This window comes from Patagioenas fasciata, chromosome 3 (assembly GCF_037038585.1).
Source record: "Patagioenas fasciata isolate bPatFas1 chromosome 3, bPatFas1.hap1, whole genome shotgun sequence".
In the NCBI taxonomy this organism is placed as follows: Eukaryota; Metazoa; Chordata; class Aves; order Columbiformes; family Columbidae; genus Patagioenas; species Patagioenas fasciata.
The window spans coordinates 94,196,075-94,216,670 of record NC_092522.1 but is presented as its reverse complement, the minus strand read 5'-3'; the positions used below and the strand labels follow the sequence as shown (position 1 = coordinate 94,216,670).

At 36.1% G+C, this 20,596-nt stretch overlaps 1 protein-coding gene across 50 annotated transcripts in view; it reads left to right on the top strand.

The window, feature by feature from the left end:
• The window catches only part of RIMS1 (regulating synaptic membrane exocytosis 1), a 316,668-nt gene that overhangs the window by 186,796 nt on the left and 109,276 nt on the right, over positions 1–20,596 (top strand). For 19 of the 50 annotated variants that reach the window (XM_071806897.1, XM_071806904.1, XM_065835671.2 and 16 more), the window contains 10 exons: positions 482–528; positions 1,377–1,489; positions 2,547–2,677; positions 2,998–3,169; positions 3,299–3,455; positions 4,692–4,763; positions 10,607–10,763; positions 12,694–12,819; positions 16,853–16,915; positions 20,474–20,551. In XM_071806897.1, coding sequence (XP_071662998.1) covers positions 482–528; positions 1,377–1,489; positions 2,547–2,677; positions 2,998–3,169; positions 3,299–3,455; positions 4,692–4,763; positions 10,607–10,763; positions 12,694–12,819; positions 16,853–16,915; positions 20,474–20,551 — 1,116 coding nt within the window. The remainder of the gene's footprint in view (positions 1–481; positions 529–1,376; positions 1,490–2,546; positions 2,678–2,997; positions 3,170–3,298; positions 3,456–4,691; positions 4,764–10,606; positions 10,764–12,693; positions 12,820–16,852; positions 16,916–20,473; positions 20,552–20,596) is intronic. The other 31 variants (XM_071806910.1, XM_071806884.1, XM_071806889.1 and 28 more) reach the window with 7 other exon arrangements.

The following is a 20,596-nucleotide window of genomic DNA, read 5'->3' as shown; positions in this document are numbered from 1 at the left end:
AAATGCATTATTCGTTTTTTTGTTTAACATTGCTAATATTGTTTGCTTTTTCTTTTTATTATTATAAGACATTTTCATCAGTTTCATGCCGTGAACTCCTTGAGACGTTTATATAAAAATTACTAGTGAGTTAATCTATGTCTTATTTTTTGGATTTTTTCTCCAAAAAATAATTCAACATCTGTAGCTACACTACCTTTTGCCACTTTTCCTAAAAGCTCTCTAACTTTATTGTTCTGGTTATAAAAATACATTCTTACATCTGCTAGTTCCTTAACCTGGAAGAAGTAGTTTGCATTAGTAACTTCTTAATGGATGCTAGTGGAAAACATGTCTTTAATTTTTTTTCCCTTTCACCCCTTGTAACCCATTAGAACAGAAGCAGATCCATATTTCTATAAAAGTGTCCCAGAAAGTTATTTGTCACAGCAGAAAGTCATCTCCATTGTTTCTAATTACTATGTGTATATTCATGTTTTAGTGATATTCCACGGATTCCTGAGACTTCTCACCCCCCGTTAGAATCTAGTGAGTACTCGCCTCATTCCTTGGACTAAACACGGTGTCGTACCCAGCACAATTGTTTCAGCTATGAATTTTCTGAAAGATGAGCACTGGGAGACTGCCTTGGCTCTGAGGGTTTTGTATGACAAAATCCAATGGGTTTTGGTCTTGTGTGTTAAACTTGAAACAGTATAGATTTGATGAAAGCATCATTCAGCATAAGTCCAGATTTCTTGTTTCTCTTTTTGTTAACAAGAAAGCACTGGTTAGATGAGATTTTTACATATTGTCCTTCAAAAACATGGTTTTTTTTTAACTATCCCATTTGAACCATGTCAGCTAGAGTGTGTGAGGGCCACGGTCCCCTTTTCACATCTGAGCGTTGTCTGAGATGCAGCCAGCAACCTTCCCTGAGACAGGGTCCCATGGGGCCACCGAGTGTTGTTACACATGTCATGAGCTCATCTCATTAGTCAGGGCTCTGCTTCACTGGTGAAGAACTGCTGGTGTCCAGCCGGTCCCAGAGCATCCTCCATGCCAGACACATGTCCTGCATACCTTCCTGTGTGACAGCTCCTGGGGAGAAGCTACTGGGAATATAATCCAGTTTGTCACTGCTATATGAGGAGCACTTCTTTATATGTTATTTCAAATAAACCAAAATAAGGCAGGTTTAATCTGGGGTAAGGTATCCAGACAGTCTTTTTCACCATGCTATCTACATCAGTTTTAAATCTTCCTGTATGTTAGTTCAGTTGTGCTGTGTATAAAGATAACCTTCATACAATTCAAAGAAAAAGCAATTCACAAGTTATCTGAGTTTATTTCAGAATTTTGGATGGAAAGTTCATGAGTTTCTCATGTATTTTTAGGTTCAAGTTCTTTTGAATCTCAGAAGATGGAAAGGCCTTCTATTTCTGTTATATCACCGACCAGCCCTGGAGCCCTACGGGATGCACCACAAGTCCTACCAGGGCAGCTTTCTGTGAGTATATTTTGTTTCTCCGGAGTTGTTAATAAAAACTGTGAAGTGCTGGTCCCTCAAACCTCTACGTTCCCAAGGTCTATTGGGAGGCCAAGATAAATGTTTGCTGTTGGTAAAGACTAAGATCTTTCAAAGGTTTTTTTAAGACCCTCGTATACATTCACACACCATCACTGTAATCATGGAAGAGGCAAAGAATTGTTGTCTTAATACCTCAAAGTGTGCAGGAATTTACATTGAGAGGAGCCCATAAAAGTGCCTTGTAATTAGTCATCCTATATCCTCTGCAATGAAAATGGCCATTCTGCTGTATATGCACTGTAATCCACAGAAAACAAGTGTAGTGACACTTTATCTTCTTCATGAGAGCATTTAAACAACTGTGTATTTCTTAAGAGTTACACTGTTCCATAAAACGTTTTAATTTAGATACACACTATATCGTGGAACTGTCTGTAATACTTATTTGGAGCTGTGCTTATTAAGTATACTGTGGACATTTAGATTTTGTTTTGTACATTCTTTTATGTTTTTGTATTGATCAAATTAATTTCTAAGTATGCAGCAGGCTCAGAAATTTCATGATACTATGATTCTCTGAAGAAATGGTTTAACTGTATGTTATGCTTTGCATAACAACATTTGCAATGTGGCAGATCAGAGTAGGTAGATTTCAACTATGACTTGAGTTTAGCTGCAGTCGTGGCTTCCTATTTGAATGTAGCTTTTAAGGTGCAGAGCTAAGGCATACACTGTTTTCAATGCACTCAGATACAAGATTATGCACTGAGTACAATAAACAATGTGAGTATAATCAGCACGACCGTTTTATTCTGTTGTGGTGAATACAAAAGTCTTTGGTATATACCATCATCTTTTCCATCTAACTTAATTAAATATTAAGGAATTTGAAATAAAGTATATCTCTAGGAAAAAAAAAATCTGTCTCTAGACAAAAACAATGGTTACTTTTACATTGTGGTTAATGTGATGCAGTCTGAAAATTCTGTTTGTTCTTCATTTTTAATAATGTTTTCTGGTAACTTGATTCTTGTAGGTTAAACTGTGGTACGACAAAGTGGGACATCAGTTAATAGTAAATGTTCTGCAAGCAACAGATTTGCCACCAAGAGTGGATGGACGCCCCAGGAATCCCTATGTAAAAATGTATTTTCTTCCAGACAGAAGGTAGTAATTTTTCAGATTAGAAAATTGTGTTGTTAGTTACTATGTATTGAATCAACTTTTAAATGAATGCCTATGAAATAAATAATTCCTTTTAGTAGTTTGTTATAGTTAAGTTTATTGCAACAAAAATTGCACTTGAATCATGCAAGTCAGTGTCAAATCAACTTTGTGGACATTTGGGTGAATGTGATCCACTGTACAAAAAATACTTTTCTCTTAGACATTATCAGATCAGAAGGAATGAAAATGAGTGCTGATAAGTAAATGGCATTTTATGATTTATCTCTACAAACAATTTACAACAAATGTTTATGTTTCAGTGATAAGAGTAAACGGAGGACTAAAACTGTAAAGAAAAGTCTAGAGCCAAAATGGAACCAAACATTTCTCTACTCACATGTACATCGTAGAGATTTTAGAGAAAGAATGCTTGAAATCACCGTATGGGATCAGCCAAGAGTACAAGAAGAAGAGAGTGAATTTCTTGGAGAGGTGATACATACAATGACATTTTTACTGAGTTCATTGTTTGGTTTTGAATACATATGCGTATATATTTTATGTATGTTTGTGTGTATGTGCCTCAAAAGTAAAATTAAAACCTGGTAATTTTTCTAAAAGATTCTTATAGAGCTGGAGACAGCACTTTTAGATGATGAACCACATTGGTATAAGCTACAGACACATGATGAGTCTTCACTACCTCTGCCTCAGCCATCACCTTTCATGCCAAGAAGACATGTTCACAGTGGAGAAAGCACTAGCAAAAAATTACAAAGTAGGTCCAAATTCCATTCATCTCTTCAAAATTTTAAATTAGAAATGCTGGATATGGTGTAATGGTATTTAACTTCCATATACAAGATAAAAATATGATAGTCTTTAGACATAATGAAAATTTGAGGCAGAAAAGAGATGCAAATTTTGACATTATGACATGGCAGCCTTTCACATGTGACACATAACTTTTAAGTATGTGAAACCTGTTGGAATTGGTTTGCTTTTCACTAGCAAAAGAAAATTGTTCAAATGTTTGTTTGCATAAATTTCCTTTTAAATAGAAAGATGAAGTTCATCTTTACTGAATACTTTTTAATAACTTAAATATATTTATTTTTAAAAATAAAGTCCTTAAAGACTTAAAAACAGTTTTCATCATAAAGTTAGTTGCAACCTTCAATATGCTCATTATACAATCAGATGAGAAGAGTACTTCTGCAACAAAGGTAAATTTTATTATTGTATTTGGGAGGTACAGTTGTTCTGATGAGTCGGATTTCAGGTTTGAATGAGGTATATTAAAAGAATGAAAGTATTGAAACATCTGAATATTGTAGCCTCTCTGTTAATTTCTGTTAAATTAATTTAAGATTTATTTAGAAATAAGAAGGACATAGGGCATTGTTTTAAAATACATTTCCAAGCTATTTTTCTGTTTTTGCTTAAACATGGAAGTCATTCATTCCAGCCAATGGATGGGAAATTGGTGGACATTCAGGAATGAATTATAAAAAGGTGATACTGCTGTAATTGCTGCATGAGGATACGTATAGAGTGAGAAAATTAAAGGTTAATCTTCATGACATATTTAAACTTTTCTAAAAGCTGGCAGCGCTGTTTCCTCTTTCCCTCTCTCACCATATGCTGCCACCTCTCCTTTCCTGTTCAGCAAACTGATTCAGCTTACTCACTGAAATAGCATAAAAGTTTGTGTTTTTTTTCATTTGAGTTAACTTTTTGCTGGTTTAGTGAGATAAACTATCCTGGTAGATGATTTCTGAGGACTTGATGGAAGGAGAAGGGGAAAGGGGGCTGCAGCAGCTGTAAGATGTTAAATTGGCTTGCCCATCTTGTGTAACATCACTGTCAGTCAAGTCACTCCAGTCTGGTTCTCCTCAGCTGTTGTTTAGACTTAAAATCATCCTTTTAATCAGTAGCACATGAACTGAACATATTTTTACATTTTATAACACGTCCAGATGTTCAGGTATTTGTTTACCTTACTGTTGTGCAGGATCTCGGCCAATCAGTGATAGTGACATCTCAGATTATGATGTTGATGATGGTATTGGAGTTGTTCCTCCAGGTGCGTGGGTGAACAGCATGGTCCTGCTTTCTTCTTTTTTGTCTGTTTGTTTTTTCTTTTCTTTTTTTTTTTTTCTTTACAACATTTTGGAATATTGAGGATACTGGTTTCGGAGAGTGCATTGTGAAAAAAACAATCTACCTGATTATTCCATGGTACCTATCCTAAATCATGATGAATTGAAAGATTCTACTATTCATTCATTGATATTTCTTTTACATATCATTCTTCATATGGGAGTCACTGGATCATTCAAATTGTTTAATTATTTACTGAGTAATGTTTCAAGCATTATTTAAAATATAAATCAAGTTCAAAATATCATTTTAAAATGCTAATTAAAGATTCAGTGTTCGCAAGCATTTTTTTTATTTTGCTGTTTGCTTGAAACTTAGATATAATGCAGTCTCCCATGGACTTTGTTGAGAATGCATGGCTCTGGATTAAGGCGCATGTAGCATGGCTGTATCTTTTTCAGTTTTCATAAGCCTTCATGAACTATCATTACCTAAATGTACACGAATATATACTTGTAGAGACTATAATGGTTTGACTTACAGTTCAGCGTTCCTTACATACTGAAAATATTGAGAATCATTTTGGATATCACATTTTACTACTTCCATTTGACTGTTGCTGCAAGTCAGATGAATGTTTCCCAATTGTCCCTAACTAACTGAAGAGTCACCATGCCATTGCCAGCACTAAATCAGTTTTTTTGTGGATCTTCCTGGTGAAAATCACTGAATTAAGTCACGGTGGGATTTGAAAAGCTGTCTGTCTTCCAGATCTGTGTTTGAAATAATCAGAAAAATTATTTATTCATTATATAACCAGATAGAACTCTATCATTTTGATATTTAGTGAGCCAAATTCTCCTTCTTTTGATGTTAGTTGGGTTTTTTTCCTTACTTAAAATACACTTACCAACTGAGTTTCTAAGAGGTAATTTTTTTCAGGTATGTCTAGTAATGATATTAGCTTTAAATACACTTATTTAAAGTGTCTTGATATTTTTACATCAGTTGAGTGAACATTTAAAACTAAATCATAGGTTCTAAATATTTTTCCTCTTTATTATTTCATATTTTTTTTGTTGGCAATATAGATACTGGTGTATCTGTGTAGTCTTATTTAGTTTAAGTTCTTGGTATACTGTATTAAGAATTGGGGCTTTTTTCAGATGCCAGTTCTTCAAGGTATCCATTTGCCATTTGATATAATCCTGCAGGGGGTTGACCCCGGCTGTACACCATGCACCCACCAAAGCCGCTCTGGCCTCCCCTTCTCAGCTGGACAGGGGAGGGAAAATGTAATGAAAGGCTCATAGGCAAGACAAGGACAAGCAGGGATCACTCACGGGCAAAACAGAATCAGCTTGGGGAAAAATTAATTTAATTTGTTACCAATCAAAACAGAGTAGCATAATGAGGAAAAAACCCTAAATCTTAAAACACCTTCCTCCCTCCCCTCTCATCTTCATGGGCTCAACTTCACTCCTAAGGGAACACCAAGTTCAGAAATGCATTCCTACCCTCCTGTCCAACCTTCCTTACTTATCACATTGTTCAGTCTTTCAAGACTTGGGACTGCTGCCTTTGTTTGCACTGAGTGAACAGTACAGTATCTTCTCCACCTAACAGTCTCCTCTGTCCAAAATGAGCTGCATGCAAGTTCCTTGTTGTGCTGCAGGGTCATTACGCCGTCCCTGCTCCTGCCTCCCAGTACCATGGACCTCAGCAGAGGGCCCTGAAGCTCTTGTCTGGTCCAGATTTCCCACAGATTTTCCTGTGAGGGATGTGCGTGGGAGGGAACGACGAATATCCGTATTTCCCCATAATAACGGGGAATAATGATGCAGCTCAGGTGCACTCTTAGACCATTTTGTCATAGCCTCTACTGGCTTCAACTAGATTAATCTAGGGTTAAGATATCCCTTCTCAACAGGAGTAATGATATCAAAATTGAGTTTGCAACATGTGATGCAAAAGCAAATGTTTCGCTTTAAGTCCTTTTTTCCTTCCTTTTCCACTTACTTGGTGATGTTACCCACCATTATATATAAGCTTTATCTCTATTAAAGGTATATTCTTACAGTTGTTAATTTATTCTTTTTTCTTGAAATATTCAGAAGAGAAGGAAGTTATTTTGCCTTCTTAATATCTCAAGATTTTCACAAAGATTGTTGCTCAGTTTCTAAAAAATAGACACATAATTGCAAAATGTAGAAGCACAAAACTTCATTTGATCACCACCATAAGCTAACAAACAAATGATGACAATATTTTGGCTAATTTAATTAACACTGGATATCCTTAAAACTATAATTTCAAATGCTTTATGAATTGCTAAGGCAAACGCAGTATTAGCATTTAGTAAGAACAGAGAAAACTCTTTTCCTAGAGTTTCGGTAGCTGCAAAGAATCATTGCTTTTCAATGGAAGTAAAGACTGCTACGTCAAAAACACTGGTATTTTGATAACTTCAAGAGTATTTTTAGAAAAGTATTTTTCCCTTGTCATATCACAAATGTGCCTTGTCTTACTGTCCTCATTTATTAATAACATCTTGCAGTGATATATATAATTTTTAAAAAATCAGTTCATAGAACTGTTCGCAAACCGAATTTGTATCAACAGCTGAAGTAAACTTTAAATTGAAACTCAGCTTTAATAGAATTTATTTTGACAGGTTTTTACAGTATGCCCACATGAAGAAAATATTCCTTTAAATCGCTCGGTCTCTCCTTGTGTGAGAGATGCATCAGTCCCTTAATTATCTTTGTGATCCTGAGCTGGACTTGCACCAGTAACTCTCATGTGTGTCTTGTGCTGGGGAGCCCAGTACTCTGGCTGTGGCCTCACCAATGCTAAGTATACAGGAAGAGTTAGCAAAGTGTCAGCGTAGGATTTAATAAAAACTGAACATGTTTTGAGGCCTATCTTTTTAACCAAAACTTCAGTAACTTTCTTAATTAAAAAAAAAAAAAAACAAAAACAAAACAAAACCAACAAACAAAACAGCTGGTATACAGTATCCCAAAGGGTATTTTTAATTACCTGTGTTGCCTATGCTATGGGTAACTCTTCAGAACAATTTATTTTCCTGTCATATGTAAACTGTATAAATGGTTGCATTGTACTTACTTTCCTCCTGTAGCAGCAGGGTGACATCAACACAACATCTTGGCATTGTCTGTATTGTCGTAGAAAAAAAGAAAGTTCTAGTATGAAACATTTGCTAGAACCATTTTCATCATCCATCTGCTTCCATTTCATGTCACACATGACAGTTTCCCATAAGCAACTGAGAAACTTCTTCTGCGTGAGCTGCCATAAGCTTGGTTGCTGCTGTTGTGCTGGTCCATGCAAAAAATTCCTCTGCTCACTCTGGAGAGCACGGAAACTTTGTCTTTGAGGATGTGAGGAAATGTTGCTGTTGCTGTCACTGTCATGGTCACTATGGAAGTATGGATGCAATTTGACCAACTTGTCAATACTTGAGCTCATTCTTAGGACAGATGTGAATTGCCATTGCTGTCTGTTCTGTAAGCTTTGTGTGCGCAATGCACAAGTTTCAGATATTGTTCCCTGGAGAGCTTGGCTATGAAGAATATAGGAGATAAAATCATCCTTCTATAGCAGATTTTTAAGTGTACAGGACAATCCTGGGTATATTTTTTCCAGGCAGACTAGAAATGCTCTAGAAATAGGTTTTAAACTGAAATTTATAGTTAAATTTTAAATACTTAAACTATATGTATTTCAGTACAGTTACCTAAAGCTTACAAAGAAGTTTTGAATTTCTTTGATTTTAGTGCTGAATAAATGTAAACTAGTGTTACTTCTGCTAGAAATGATAGGATTTTACCTAAACTAAGCTTGTTTGGAAAATGAAATATCTTTTAACACATCCAACTTTCGTCAAGTGTGGTCTTCTTTCTTCCTCTGACAAAAAATTCAACATTTTCAGCAGCAGCCTTAGTACATGAGATGAAGTCCTAAGGGAGTCACTTTTTTGCTTCAAAATTTGCACCCACTCCTTGTCCCAAGATCAGGGAAATCCTGATTTCTTCTTAATATTATTACACAACTCTGAAGCACTTTTTCAGGAGGTAAGGTACTCCAGCACCACAGTATGTCAAAACCTGCAAAACTCTTGAGTCCTTCTTTATTAAAAGGTCGATAAACATTGGTAGATGCTTACATGCATGCTATCAACTTTTGCAGGCCTATTTTGCAGTCGGTACTCAGTACAGCTTTGCTATTGAAAGTGCTCTGTAAGTGACAAACATTTGCTGGTTTTATAACTACAAGTGAGCTCTCCCAATAGTTTTTCTCTGGTTTTCAAACAGCCCCCACCCTCCCCAAACTTGAGTAATGTCACATTTTAGATATGAAATTACGTTCATTATTTTTATTTGACATGTCTAACTCAGTGTTCTTTGAGAACAGTGCACATATGCCCTCAACATTAGGGTCTCTGATGTTTGTTTCTGAGCTACATGAATATGTTGAATATATGAATACATCAGCAAGCCTCATACAGACTCTGTGTATGGGCCACGCTTTCAAGAGGGCTATAACAATTTGGTAGAAGGCCAAATAACTACAAAATTATACAAAATATGAAAAAACCCCCAAACAAATGAAATAACAACAATCAAAAAAGCAACCAACCAAAACCAACAAAAAAAAAAACAGCAAAAAACGAACAAACACCGTAACAAGTTCCTTCTTTAATTTATCAAATTGACAATTGAGTGACTAAATCATAATCTTTTTCTGCATGGAAAGATTTCTGATTCAGGCTGTTTTTTTCAGCTGAACAAAATAACACATTCCAGGAACTTAATGCTTGATAAATTCAGACAAACAGCAAAATTATTATTTTGGAATCTAAACAATAATTTGTGAAGTCATTAATGGATGACTTAAGGGTTGAGCCTTTCTGTGATGAGAGGATTTGCTGTCAAGGGATTCTTGTAATCTAGTTTAAATGTCTAGAAATGAGCAACTGAAGACTGAGCAAATCTCCTTAGGCTCTTTTGGAAAGATAACAGGCACCTTTTGAAAGCTATTTGTCTTACTGAACTTCGTTGTCTGTTTTAGGACGGGATGCGAAGTGTATAACAAGGCAAACAGTGGGCTACATGGAAAAAGGCACAGGGATATCAACACTTTAAAATGTACTAACATTCTACTGATTTTATCTTTTTTTAAATCCTATGTAAAAATGAACTATGAGAAACTTCACAGCTCATCCATAGTATTCGGTAAAAATGTTCTTTGGAGTATACAACACCCAATATTCTATACAATACACTATAAATGCTTGTAATTCTTGAAAGTAGGTGGCTTTGGCCAAGTTCAGTAGGAGAACATATTTGTATTCAGCTGAAACAAGACTCAGAAGGATGCTTTATTTATGAGCAATCCTGGATGAGTCTGTGCTGTCGTACACGAGAACGCCTTCTCCATTTGTTAGATGAGGTAAACCTACATTGCTTGGATTCCTTTCAAATATTTGCTACTGTATGATAATTTTGAAATACATGTTACTCTGAGTACTCTTCCCCAAGTCAGAAAACTGTTTCAGTCCTCTCCACCATGTCTTCCAGTACATAATGAAAATCATCTCAGTTTCTCTGAACATGTAGACATTTAAAGGTAATGCTAGTAATTTATCCTGCCTGCATGATACGTTGGAATGTACAACAGCTGAATGACAACTTTAAAGCTGTGTAAGCATTGAGATATGTGTTCCTGGAAGGACTAACCACCTGAATTATTTCCAAACCCACACTTTTATTCTCTAATTTCCTTTTGTTGCCCTCTTGCCAGTAGGTTATAGGTCTAGTACTAGAGAAAGTAAATCTACAACGCTAACTGTGCCAGAACAGCAAAGAACAACACATCATCGTTCACGATCCGTATCTCCTCACCGTGGTGACGATCAGGGCAGGACCCGTTCACGTTTACCAAATGTGCCATTACAGAGGTAGGCATCACAAATTAGTTGAGCACTGACTGGTTTCAAGTTTGTATAATCAGGCATTATTGACTTTTCTCTTGTTCAGCAGTTTTTCACAATTTTAATATTTTGTGTGTGCGTCTGAATTTAACAGTGTAGTATTTGATCTCGATGGATGCTTTTGTTAATCAATCAAGAGCATGCATGGGAATTGTAACTTTTTAAGACTTGCCTCTTCTTACTGATGCTTTCTCTGTGTTTCATCATCTGTGTACCATAACTGATATGTAGGTTTGGAAATGTTTTTTCAGTCAGTGGCTGAATCTTCTATGAAGCCACTGAAGTTTATTTGTAGCATAATAAGTAGGATGTACAAATTGTATAATAACTATGAATTGAACTAGTTTTGAAGTAACAGCCAGCTGAAATTACCAGTTGTATTTATAAAGTGATATTTTTAATGGAAGAAGTTAAAAATACTTCACAGATTCAGGTAGTGAATTATAAACCTCTATTTTCTGCATTTACCGCTTTTAACAGACAACCTATTAATAGGAGAATAATGTTTTCACTTTCCATTTGCATGCTTTATGCTTTTTTTTTGAACAGCACTGTACTGACTGTTTAAGCACAATAAGCTTCTCTTGCAACCTGTCATGGAACCCTAAATATCAGCCAGTTTTTATTAGTTTCCCTTTCCTCCAATTTACAGGAAGCTTTGTTCTTGAATTACTGCAAGAGTGTTACACTGGCAACATTATTGCTCACTAGCTGTGGTAGTTTATTGAAAATCTACCCTTCTCAGCTGAATTTCATGTACAAAATTCAGTGCTACAGTAGTGTCCTTATCTTGTGCCTGTTTTTTTTGAGTTGCATCACTGATCAATTAATACCAGACATCCATAATGTTTCAAAATGATGATATGTTCTAGAAAGCCTCCTTCTCCTTCCAATTGAGAATCCTGGAGGTTCTGCTTCTTACTTTCCATTGTCCATTACTGTTCTTGTGCATTGAAATTTTGGATGTATTTAAAGTTCCTCCATGCATCTCTCTCTGTTACATCAGTTCTTACAGATGAAGCTGTTTCGCTCCCTGCGTCTTACAGATGAAGCTATTTCACATCTGCATTTGTCAGTAATACAGGAGAGCATGGCTGTGCATAAAACAGACTGTGGCACTGACTCATTTTTTTATAGTAGAGGGAAGGAGAGTTCCTTATTCTGTTTTTGCAAACAATTATATATGCTCTTGTATCTTTCTATCTACAAGCACAATGCACTAATGAAATATTTAGTAGTCAATTCCACCCATCCTTTCATTTTATACTTTGAAAAACTAATGCTTCTTGTTCCAATGGCAGTTATTAAACAAAAGGAAGAATCTGCCCTTCAAGTAGTCGTTTCTTGTTCTTTTCAGTGTGAAGAGAGCTTTAAATTACTGTCATGAAGGTCAGAGCTTACCTGCATGTATACAAAATCATACCCCTTTTGGATAACACTTAGTTTGAGGCTGATAAAATCTGCTGCAAGTTCCCATATCCTATCCCAGAAATTCTTAAAGGGTACTTGGAGATATCTGTAAAAAGCTGACAGCCCAGAATTAGCCCTTTAGAAATCTGACTATGAATCTACAAATGCTTAAAATTTTATTTCATGTGACATCGTATCATCAGTTGTTGTGTCATCTCAGTTATTCTTTAAGTACAGGCTTTGAAAATGCCATTATTTAATCCATCAGTGTACACAGAAGCAGGTATGTGTTTCTAAATAGGGTAGAAATGGCTGCTTTCTATATTAGAGGTAGGGCTTTTTTAGTCTTAGGATCCTGTATTTTTTTAGAAGTCATATTTTAACAATATAAGGATTCAAAACTTCCTTCAACCAACTTGTACCGTAATCCATTAAGCTGTGTTACTTATGAGAAAATAAGATTATCATACATATTTTTGCCTTTCAGGAGTTTAGATGAAATTCATCAAATGAGAAGATCACGTTCTCCAACTAGACACCATGATGCCTCCAGAACTCCAGTTGATTACAGATCCAGAGACATGGATAGTCAGTATTTGTCTGATCAAGAAAGGTACATCGTCAGCCTGAACTTGGAAAAACGTTTAGAAAGTCTGTGTCGGTTTGCCTGATTTTCAAGTGTTCAGTAGAAACACAACTGATAGTAGTGAGGAAGGGAGAGAAATCATCCTAACCAACAAATCTAGTGTCTTAGTTAAATTATCTATACCTCTTTTTTGATAAAACTTTGCACTGGATTTACAGTAATAGGTTCCTAGACCAGCAGTTCTTGGTTGCTTGTGCTGGAGTATTCTGCTCTGTGTATGATTCTGCTGTTTGTTTCATGAGTGAAGCCCAACGACTTTTGCTAGAAAACCATAAATCCACATATATGCCCTAGCTATTCTTTTAACTCAGAATTTATCTGTTTCAATAGCCAGCAAAAACACAGGCATGCATTCCTACTAGTTGGGAGTCGCATATGCTGTGAATTGCATTCCTGTGCTTTGGGCATTGATACACGCAGGTGCACAGTATCTTGAGTAACATTCTGGTGAAGCTGGTACAGTACATAAGCGTAGCAAGGATGGTTGCAGTGCTTGTAAGTAGCAAAAATCTCCAATCTTAAGTGCGTGACACACGTCTCTCCCTGGAATACATGCAGTGGCTACATTCCTTGGAGAATGTTTTCAGATATCTAGGAATATATTCTAATAAAAGGGACAAAGCCAAAAATTTCCATTTAGTTTATAGCTGAAAAATGTTTAAACAGGCATTTCAGCTCAGTATTTGGGAAATATAATGATGACAGTCAGATAGAAGATCCTTGTTTGTGGGTTGTTTATGTTGAAAAAAAAAACATATAGCTACTCTATGATGGCAAACTTTTACCATTCATATAAGAACAATTGTCCTAGTAGTGTCTTTGGAATTTTTTTTTGCAGTAAGTTACTGTTTTTTATGAGTAAGGATGACAAAACCTTTCCAAATGATCCAGTAAATTCAATAGGGAACATACATTTGATAGTGGTGTGAAAACATGTAAAGAATAAACCATAAAAATCTCTGGAACTCTTTGTCCAGTTTTGAAGCAAGATAGAAATGGAATAACAGATGACTTTTGCAGTTAAACTAGTTCAGTTTTGTATATGATCTTGCCTCTTTTGCTTTTTTTAATGTGATACCACACACATGGGAATTAAAGATTTTTTTGGAACATTTTAGAATTCGACCTTACAGGCAAGAAGTATGTACAGAATTGCCTAAGTTGGATTGTTGTGCTGAATTTCCTTTCAGAGGTGAATTGAAATGCTTTTTAAATGTTGTAGCCAGATTTATAATTATCTAATTCAAGTAATTTCCACTTGTTGCAAATGTTTTGTGTTATTATTTTTTGTATGTAGTGATATATTCAGAAGATTCCTGAAGATATTTATTGAGCAGGTTTCTTGTTCAGCAGATCTGAAGAAGAAGAGTTGTTAAAAAGTAGCTTTTATCATTAGAAATAAATATAGACTGTTAATTGTCCAGGAAATTTTATTCCAGTAAAGCCTGAAGCCATGATACAAATGGTGATCAATGAATGGATTATGCGTAGAGAGCAGGGCTTGCATTGAGGCCTTTTTGGAGGTGAGCCATCAGACCAGAGCCACAGCAGCAGTGGGCTGCTGGGTTTGTTCAGAGGAGTAAGACGGAGTCTTCACTTCTTTTCCATGTTCAGCAAATTCTTTTCAGAAGTTTAAAGGTCAGACATGAAGGAACCATGTGGCTTATTTGCAGGCTTTAGAGATGGGTCTATGTACTTCCTCTCCTTGAGCAATAATCTTGTCTGCAGTGGTCTCCTTTTTCCCATTTTCTTTTTCATCTTTCCCCCAGTTTTCTTCAGTTGCGGAGACTGTTTAACTCTTGCAGGTTTCACTGTCTATCAGTATGTAAGAGCAGCATGATAGGGAAAATCAAAACCAACTTTTGTTGAGGAAGATTCTTTATCACATCCAAGGATTTAAAAAAAGTACCTCAGTGTTATGTATTAGTATCAATAATAGTATAAGTATTATGCATTGTTCATTTACTGAACCCTTCATCTAAACAAGTACATTCATGTAGATACCTAACGTGAACTTGAATTGAAAGGTCAGTAATTATCTGATGGCAGAAATTACAGTTGCTGATTACTATTGATCATTTTCTCAAGGATCTGTTATTGATTCTAAATTAATACTGAATACTCTGAATAGATCTTTGTAAATATAGTTGTTATAGTCTCCTACTAAAGCATCTAGTGTGATGAATTTCCAGTGGAATTGATTTGTTCACTGTACCATTTTATATATATATTTATATACATGTATACACACACACGTGTGTGTGTATATATATATATATATAAATCTGTTAAGAAAAGCTTTTTATTAGGAAATCTAGCTAAGCACTATACTTTACTCTGAATTAAGGATCATCCAATTTTCAAGGGCATGACCCTTTTCTTTTTTTTTTTTTTCCGTAATAAAATCCATTAATGTGAGTACTAAAATTATTACATTAGAAAACACTTGCTTTAGAATGATAATCTTTATTTTAAATGTCCCCAACCCAGACTTAACTTATTATATAACTATATCTTCTTATATTATCAGTAATCTACTGTGATGGTTTCTTTTGCTTTGTTTTTTCAACTTGAAGATTTTGTGGTGGATTTGCGATTTTATATCCCTCTTCTGGATGAATTTTATTTTACTGTTTGGCGTGGGCCAATTACAATAGATATTCTTTGGCTTAGCAAAGCTAAATATTAACGAAGTATCCTATGATTTAATGTGGACTTCACATCTACTTCGCAAGTCTTAAGAAAGTGGTAACTTCTTCCTAAAATGCATTTCTATTTGTAATTTGGAAACCTGCATACAAATTCTGTCAGTCCTCTGAGCTTATGAATGGAAATTTCGCTTTAAAAACCCAAGCAATTCAGTTTACCTTTAATACATATTGTTGCATCGAAACCAGGCTAGCAGTTCCAGATGGAAACTTGAATCTCACATGTGACTCCCAAGCCATTATTTCAAGCTGCCCAGTTTAGAATTTTAGATAGCTATTACCTGTACTGCATCAATTAAATGGGTCATTTGATAATGTCTTGAAACACAAAACACATTAAACAAATGCTGCTTTATCTATTTTGTAATCTTTTCTCTCTTTGTCACCATAGTACTTCATATGATTCTCTGCTGCTTTTAAAATACCACGTTTCTATGAAGTTTAGGCTTAATTTCATATTTCTGATAATAAGGAGGTTTGGAGCTTGGTATTTCTGATTGTGTTTCACTGCGTGCAACTACAAGATTAACTCAAGGGATATTTCATATCATAGTCATACTTACCATAGGCATAAATATGTATTAATTTTACCATCTTGCTGGCTGTAGCATGTGTTTGGTTGCAGTAAATGAAAAAATATGATAGACAGCTGATTTTCTCAATTGGAAAAAATTAGAAACAAAAAGTCTGATGGTAGATTAGTAATGTTTTTATTTCTTTAGGATTGCATTAAAAAATAATGTCAAGAAGTATGAGTTAGAATTTATATTTGGCCAAATGTATCATTTCCAGTGAAGATACATTTTTGTTTTTCCCATAAATGGATCTGCAATAAATTAGTAGCAAACCCTTCCTGCTTTTTCATGCATGTTTTTGTAGTTCAGGAAAACAAGCAAACAACCTGCACCATTCTTTTTTTTTTTTTCCCCTAAAGTATTCCTACATTAATTAGTTCAAAAGAAAGGACATAATTGGAGAAATTTAGCTGGTTTGTGGATTCCTTTTGTCATTAAGAGCTCTGAAACAGTGCTTCTGAATTTTAAAAGGAGAAATCCCACAAAATTATGTGCCACAATAAAAGGCATTTGTTGAAAATGTAGCTATCACAGGCATTTTTTGGCTCATATTTTTTGAGAAGTGCAGTCTGGGTTTGAACATTTTCAGCTTCTCTCTCGGGGTGGAAGCTTCTTGCTTCTTTTTATGTTTTCATTTGCATATCATTGACATAACCCATGTCATCTAATGCTTCATAATTATATCTGTTTCACTCACCGCCCATCCTGTCTGTGCAGTGAGCTTCTTATGCTGCCCAGAGCAAAACGAGGAAGAAGTGCAGAGTGCCTACATACCATCAGGTAAATACAGGAATTTGGTAATCATGAAGACATCTGGTTAGTTGTCTATATTTTGTGTGCCTGACTTCTTTCCCTAGTGTATTTAGTCCCAGTAAGTAAAGAACTTCCTAGTACATTGTGATCCGGTGTCAGTTGTTCTTTTTCATTCATTTCAATTCAGATTGAGATGCCTATCTATATGTGTTTGTGAACTTCAGTAGTAAGGATTAAAGCAGTTGAAGAAATTCTGATTTTGCGGTTGTATTTTGTGGTAGATTTTCTGTTCAGTCACAGAAGTCCTGATCTCTCAATGCATGACAATGTTTTTATAATTTCAAACATTCCCTTTTAAGTGTTTTTATGTTTTCTTTTGTTTGCATTTTTATGTTTGTATTGCAGCCATGCCCAAGCCAACACTCTTTGCTTGTTGTGACACCTAGTCTCATACTGATTATGGTCACTTGTAGAGGAAAGAACAGTGATTAATGACTACTCACTGAGAACCCCAGATTTGAGCGGTCTCATGTAACTTGTTTTTGCATCTGCAGATTGTGCTATAAATTAGATCCAGGCAAAAGCTCTGTAGTTTGGGCTCATCTTCAGTCTTCATTAATCTCTTGCTCTGAAGCTTGGAGCTCCCTGTCTCAACTCTTCCCAATGTTATTAAACTAAATGGGACTAAAATATCTGTATACAACTAATATAATTCTGCCTCTGCAGCCCTTTATTTTCATCACATCTGTTAATCTTGTTAAAAAATGTCAGCCTGTGCAGAAAGTCTCCCATTTAGAATCAGTAAAAATGTAAGTGGAAGTGGAAATAACTAACCACTCAACTACTTCAGCCAAGTAGTTAACCATTTTTCAGTTTAGGATTTGGGTGTTGCTAGCAGTTTTATGTCAAAGCTATAAGTTTAAAACCATCAAACTTTTAAACCCATGTTGTCTGAAGTACTTATTCATTTATTTGGTGTAGGGTTTTCCCCTACAGAGTAAGGATTTAAAAATATCCCTCGGGTTGCTTTAATTCTTTTCATTGAATTTGAAACAGTATTGAAGATGCTGTGATAGAGTTCTGTTATAAGGCACGGTGGTATAAAGATAAAATAATAAATAAAAAATTCAAAAATACCTGTGCATCACTGAAGCTGTTAAATTAAAATTCAAGTTTTTATTATCAGTAGAAAGAGTTTCATTCTCATACTTCATCTAAAAAAGCTTTTCCCTCAATATTTTTATTTTTAAAGCTTAATCATTCATTTTACTCCCTGTTATTTTATGTCTGTTTATTGGCATATAACAGCAAATTTTGCTGCCTCCTTCCTATGGCCTTTTTCTTTCTGCTGCATTTTCTATAGCTTCACCCCTGTCCTTGCCCCCAGTCAGTGTTTTTTCCTTTCCCTCTTAAAGATGATAAATTTCATTTGAGTTCTTCAATGACCATGCTTAAATTCTCACTTAGTTCTCAAAGTAAATACTATATTTTGAACTTCAGATGTACTTCCAAAGCTTCATAACCCTTTCTGTGAAAAAAATTTCCCTGTTATCCAATCTGAACCTTCCCTGATGCAACTTGAGGCCATTTCCTCTCATCCTGTCACTTGTTACTTGGGAGAAGAGACCAACACCCTCCACACTACAACCTCTTTTCAGGTAGTTGTAGACAGCGATAAGGTCTCCCCTCAGCCTCATTTTCTCCAGGCTAAACAGCGCCAGTTCCCTCAACCACTCCTCATAAGACTTGTTCTCTAGACCCTTCACCAGCCTTGTTGCCCTTCTCTGAACTTGCTCGAGCACCTCAATGTCTTTCCTGTAGTGGGGGGCCCAAAACTGAACACAAGATTCAAGGTGGGACCTCACCAGTACTGAGTACAGTGGCACAATCACTTCCCTAGTCCTGCTGGCCACATTATTCTTCATATAAGCCAGGATGCTGTTGGCCTTTTTGGCCACCTGGGCACACTACTGGCTCATGTTCAGCCAGCTGTCAATCAACACCCCAAATCCCTTCCCTCAGGCAGCTTTCCAGCCAGTCTTCCCCGAGCCTGTAGCGCTGCCTGGGGTTGCTGTGACCCATGTACAGGACCCAGCACTTGGCCTTGTTAAACCTCATACAATTGGCCTCAACCCAACGATCCAGCCTGTCCAGATCCCTCTGTATGGCCTTCCTACCCTCCGCCAGATCAAGACTCCCACCCAACTTGGTGTCATCTGCAAATTTACTGAGGGTGCACTCAATCCCATCATCTAGATCATTGATAAAGAGATTAAACAGAACTGGCCCCAATAATGAGCCCTGGGGAACACCACTCGTGACCAGACAACAACTGGATTTGACTCCGTTCACCAGAACTCTTTGGGCCCAGCCACCCAACCAGTTTTTTACCTAGTGAAGAGTACAACCATGAGCTTCCAGTTTCTCCAGGAGAATGCTGTGGGAAATAGTGTCAAAGGCTTTGCTGAAATCTAAGTACACAACATCCACATCCTTTCCCTCATCCACTAAGTGGTCACCTTGTCGTAGAAGGAGATTAGATTGGTCAAGCCGGACCTGCCTGTCATAAACCCATGTTGACTGGGTCGGATCACTTGGTTGTCCCGTATATGCCCCATGATGTCACTCAAGATAATCTGCTCCATGACCTTCCCCAGCACCAAGATCAGACTGACAGGCCTGTAATTCCCCAGATCCTCCTTCCAGCCCTTCCAGTTAGCCAGGCCTCCTGATAAATGATGGAAAGTGCCTTGGTGAGCACTTCCATCCTTTTAGAACAGACTGTTCTTGAAGCTGAAAAGTCCCCAAGTCTGCTGGTTCTTCTGCTAATAGCAGCTATATCCTTGTAGGGTATATGATAAAGTGTTAGAACTTGATTATTAACCCTTAACCATTAAATGGCCATGATTTCCATTTGGCAGCCACTGTCTGCCTTTAAATTTCTCTCTTGTTCATTGAGTAGAGCTGGAAAATAAAGCAAACATTTCACCTTTCAAAATCTCACAGTAAGTGATTATATTAGACAGTTGAAACATTTCAGAGTGCTGCTGTGCTGGCTGACATAGTAGATCTCGTATTAGCTTATTTTAGCTATATTAATTAGCTTATATTAATAGCATTACATCTGTAATTCAGTTTGTGATACTGTGTATCACTGTTTTAGCAAGCTTTTCATGCCTAGCTACCAAAGAAGTAAAAGTCTCTGTAGGTCTAAGTGAGGCATCATTAAGAGAATTAAAGATCAAGTTTAATACCAACCTAATCCTTTACAAAGGTTGTATATTTTAATTAAAAATCTCTTGAAATTGGATTTAGATTACTTTCATTACAAGGAAAACATCTGAGCTGTATTAGTATTGCCATGAGTTCATGAACTGTATTAACAAAAGTGCAAATACAAAAATTTGCCCCCCAGATAGCTGCCACAATAGTTGAGAAAAGTCTACTTGTACAGCTATTAAATGTAGTAGAGTATTATGCATTTATGTTCCATTTGGGTCAGTCTTGGCTTACCTTTACCCGTCTCTTTATTTTTGGCATGTTTTTGCATTGTTCTGTTTTCTTTTCTGTTCCACCACATTCAAGAAGCTCGGTTAGGCACTATAAAACATTACCACCCAAGATGCCTTTACTAGAAAATGGTACTCATTGGAACCTATACAGGTAAGAAGTGCTTAGAATCACCTTTACGTAGTTAGTTCCTTTAAA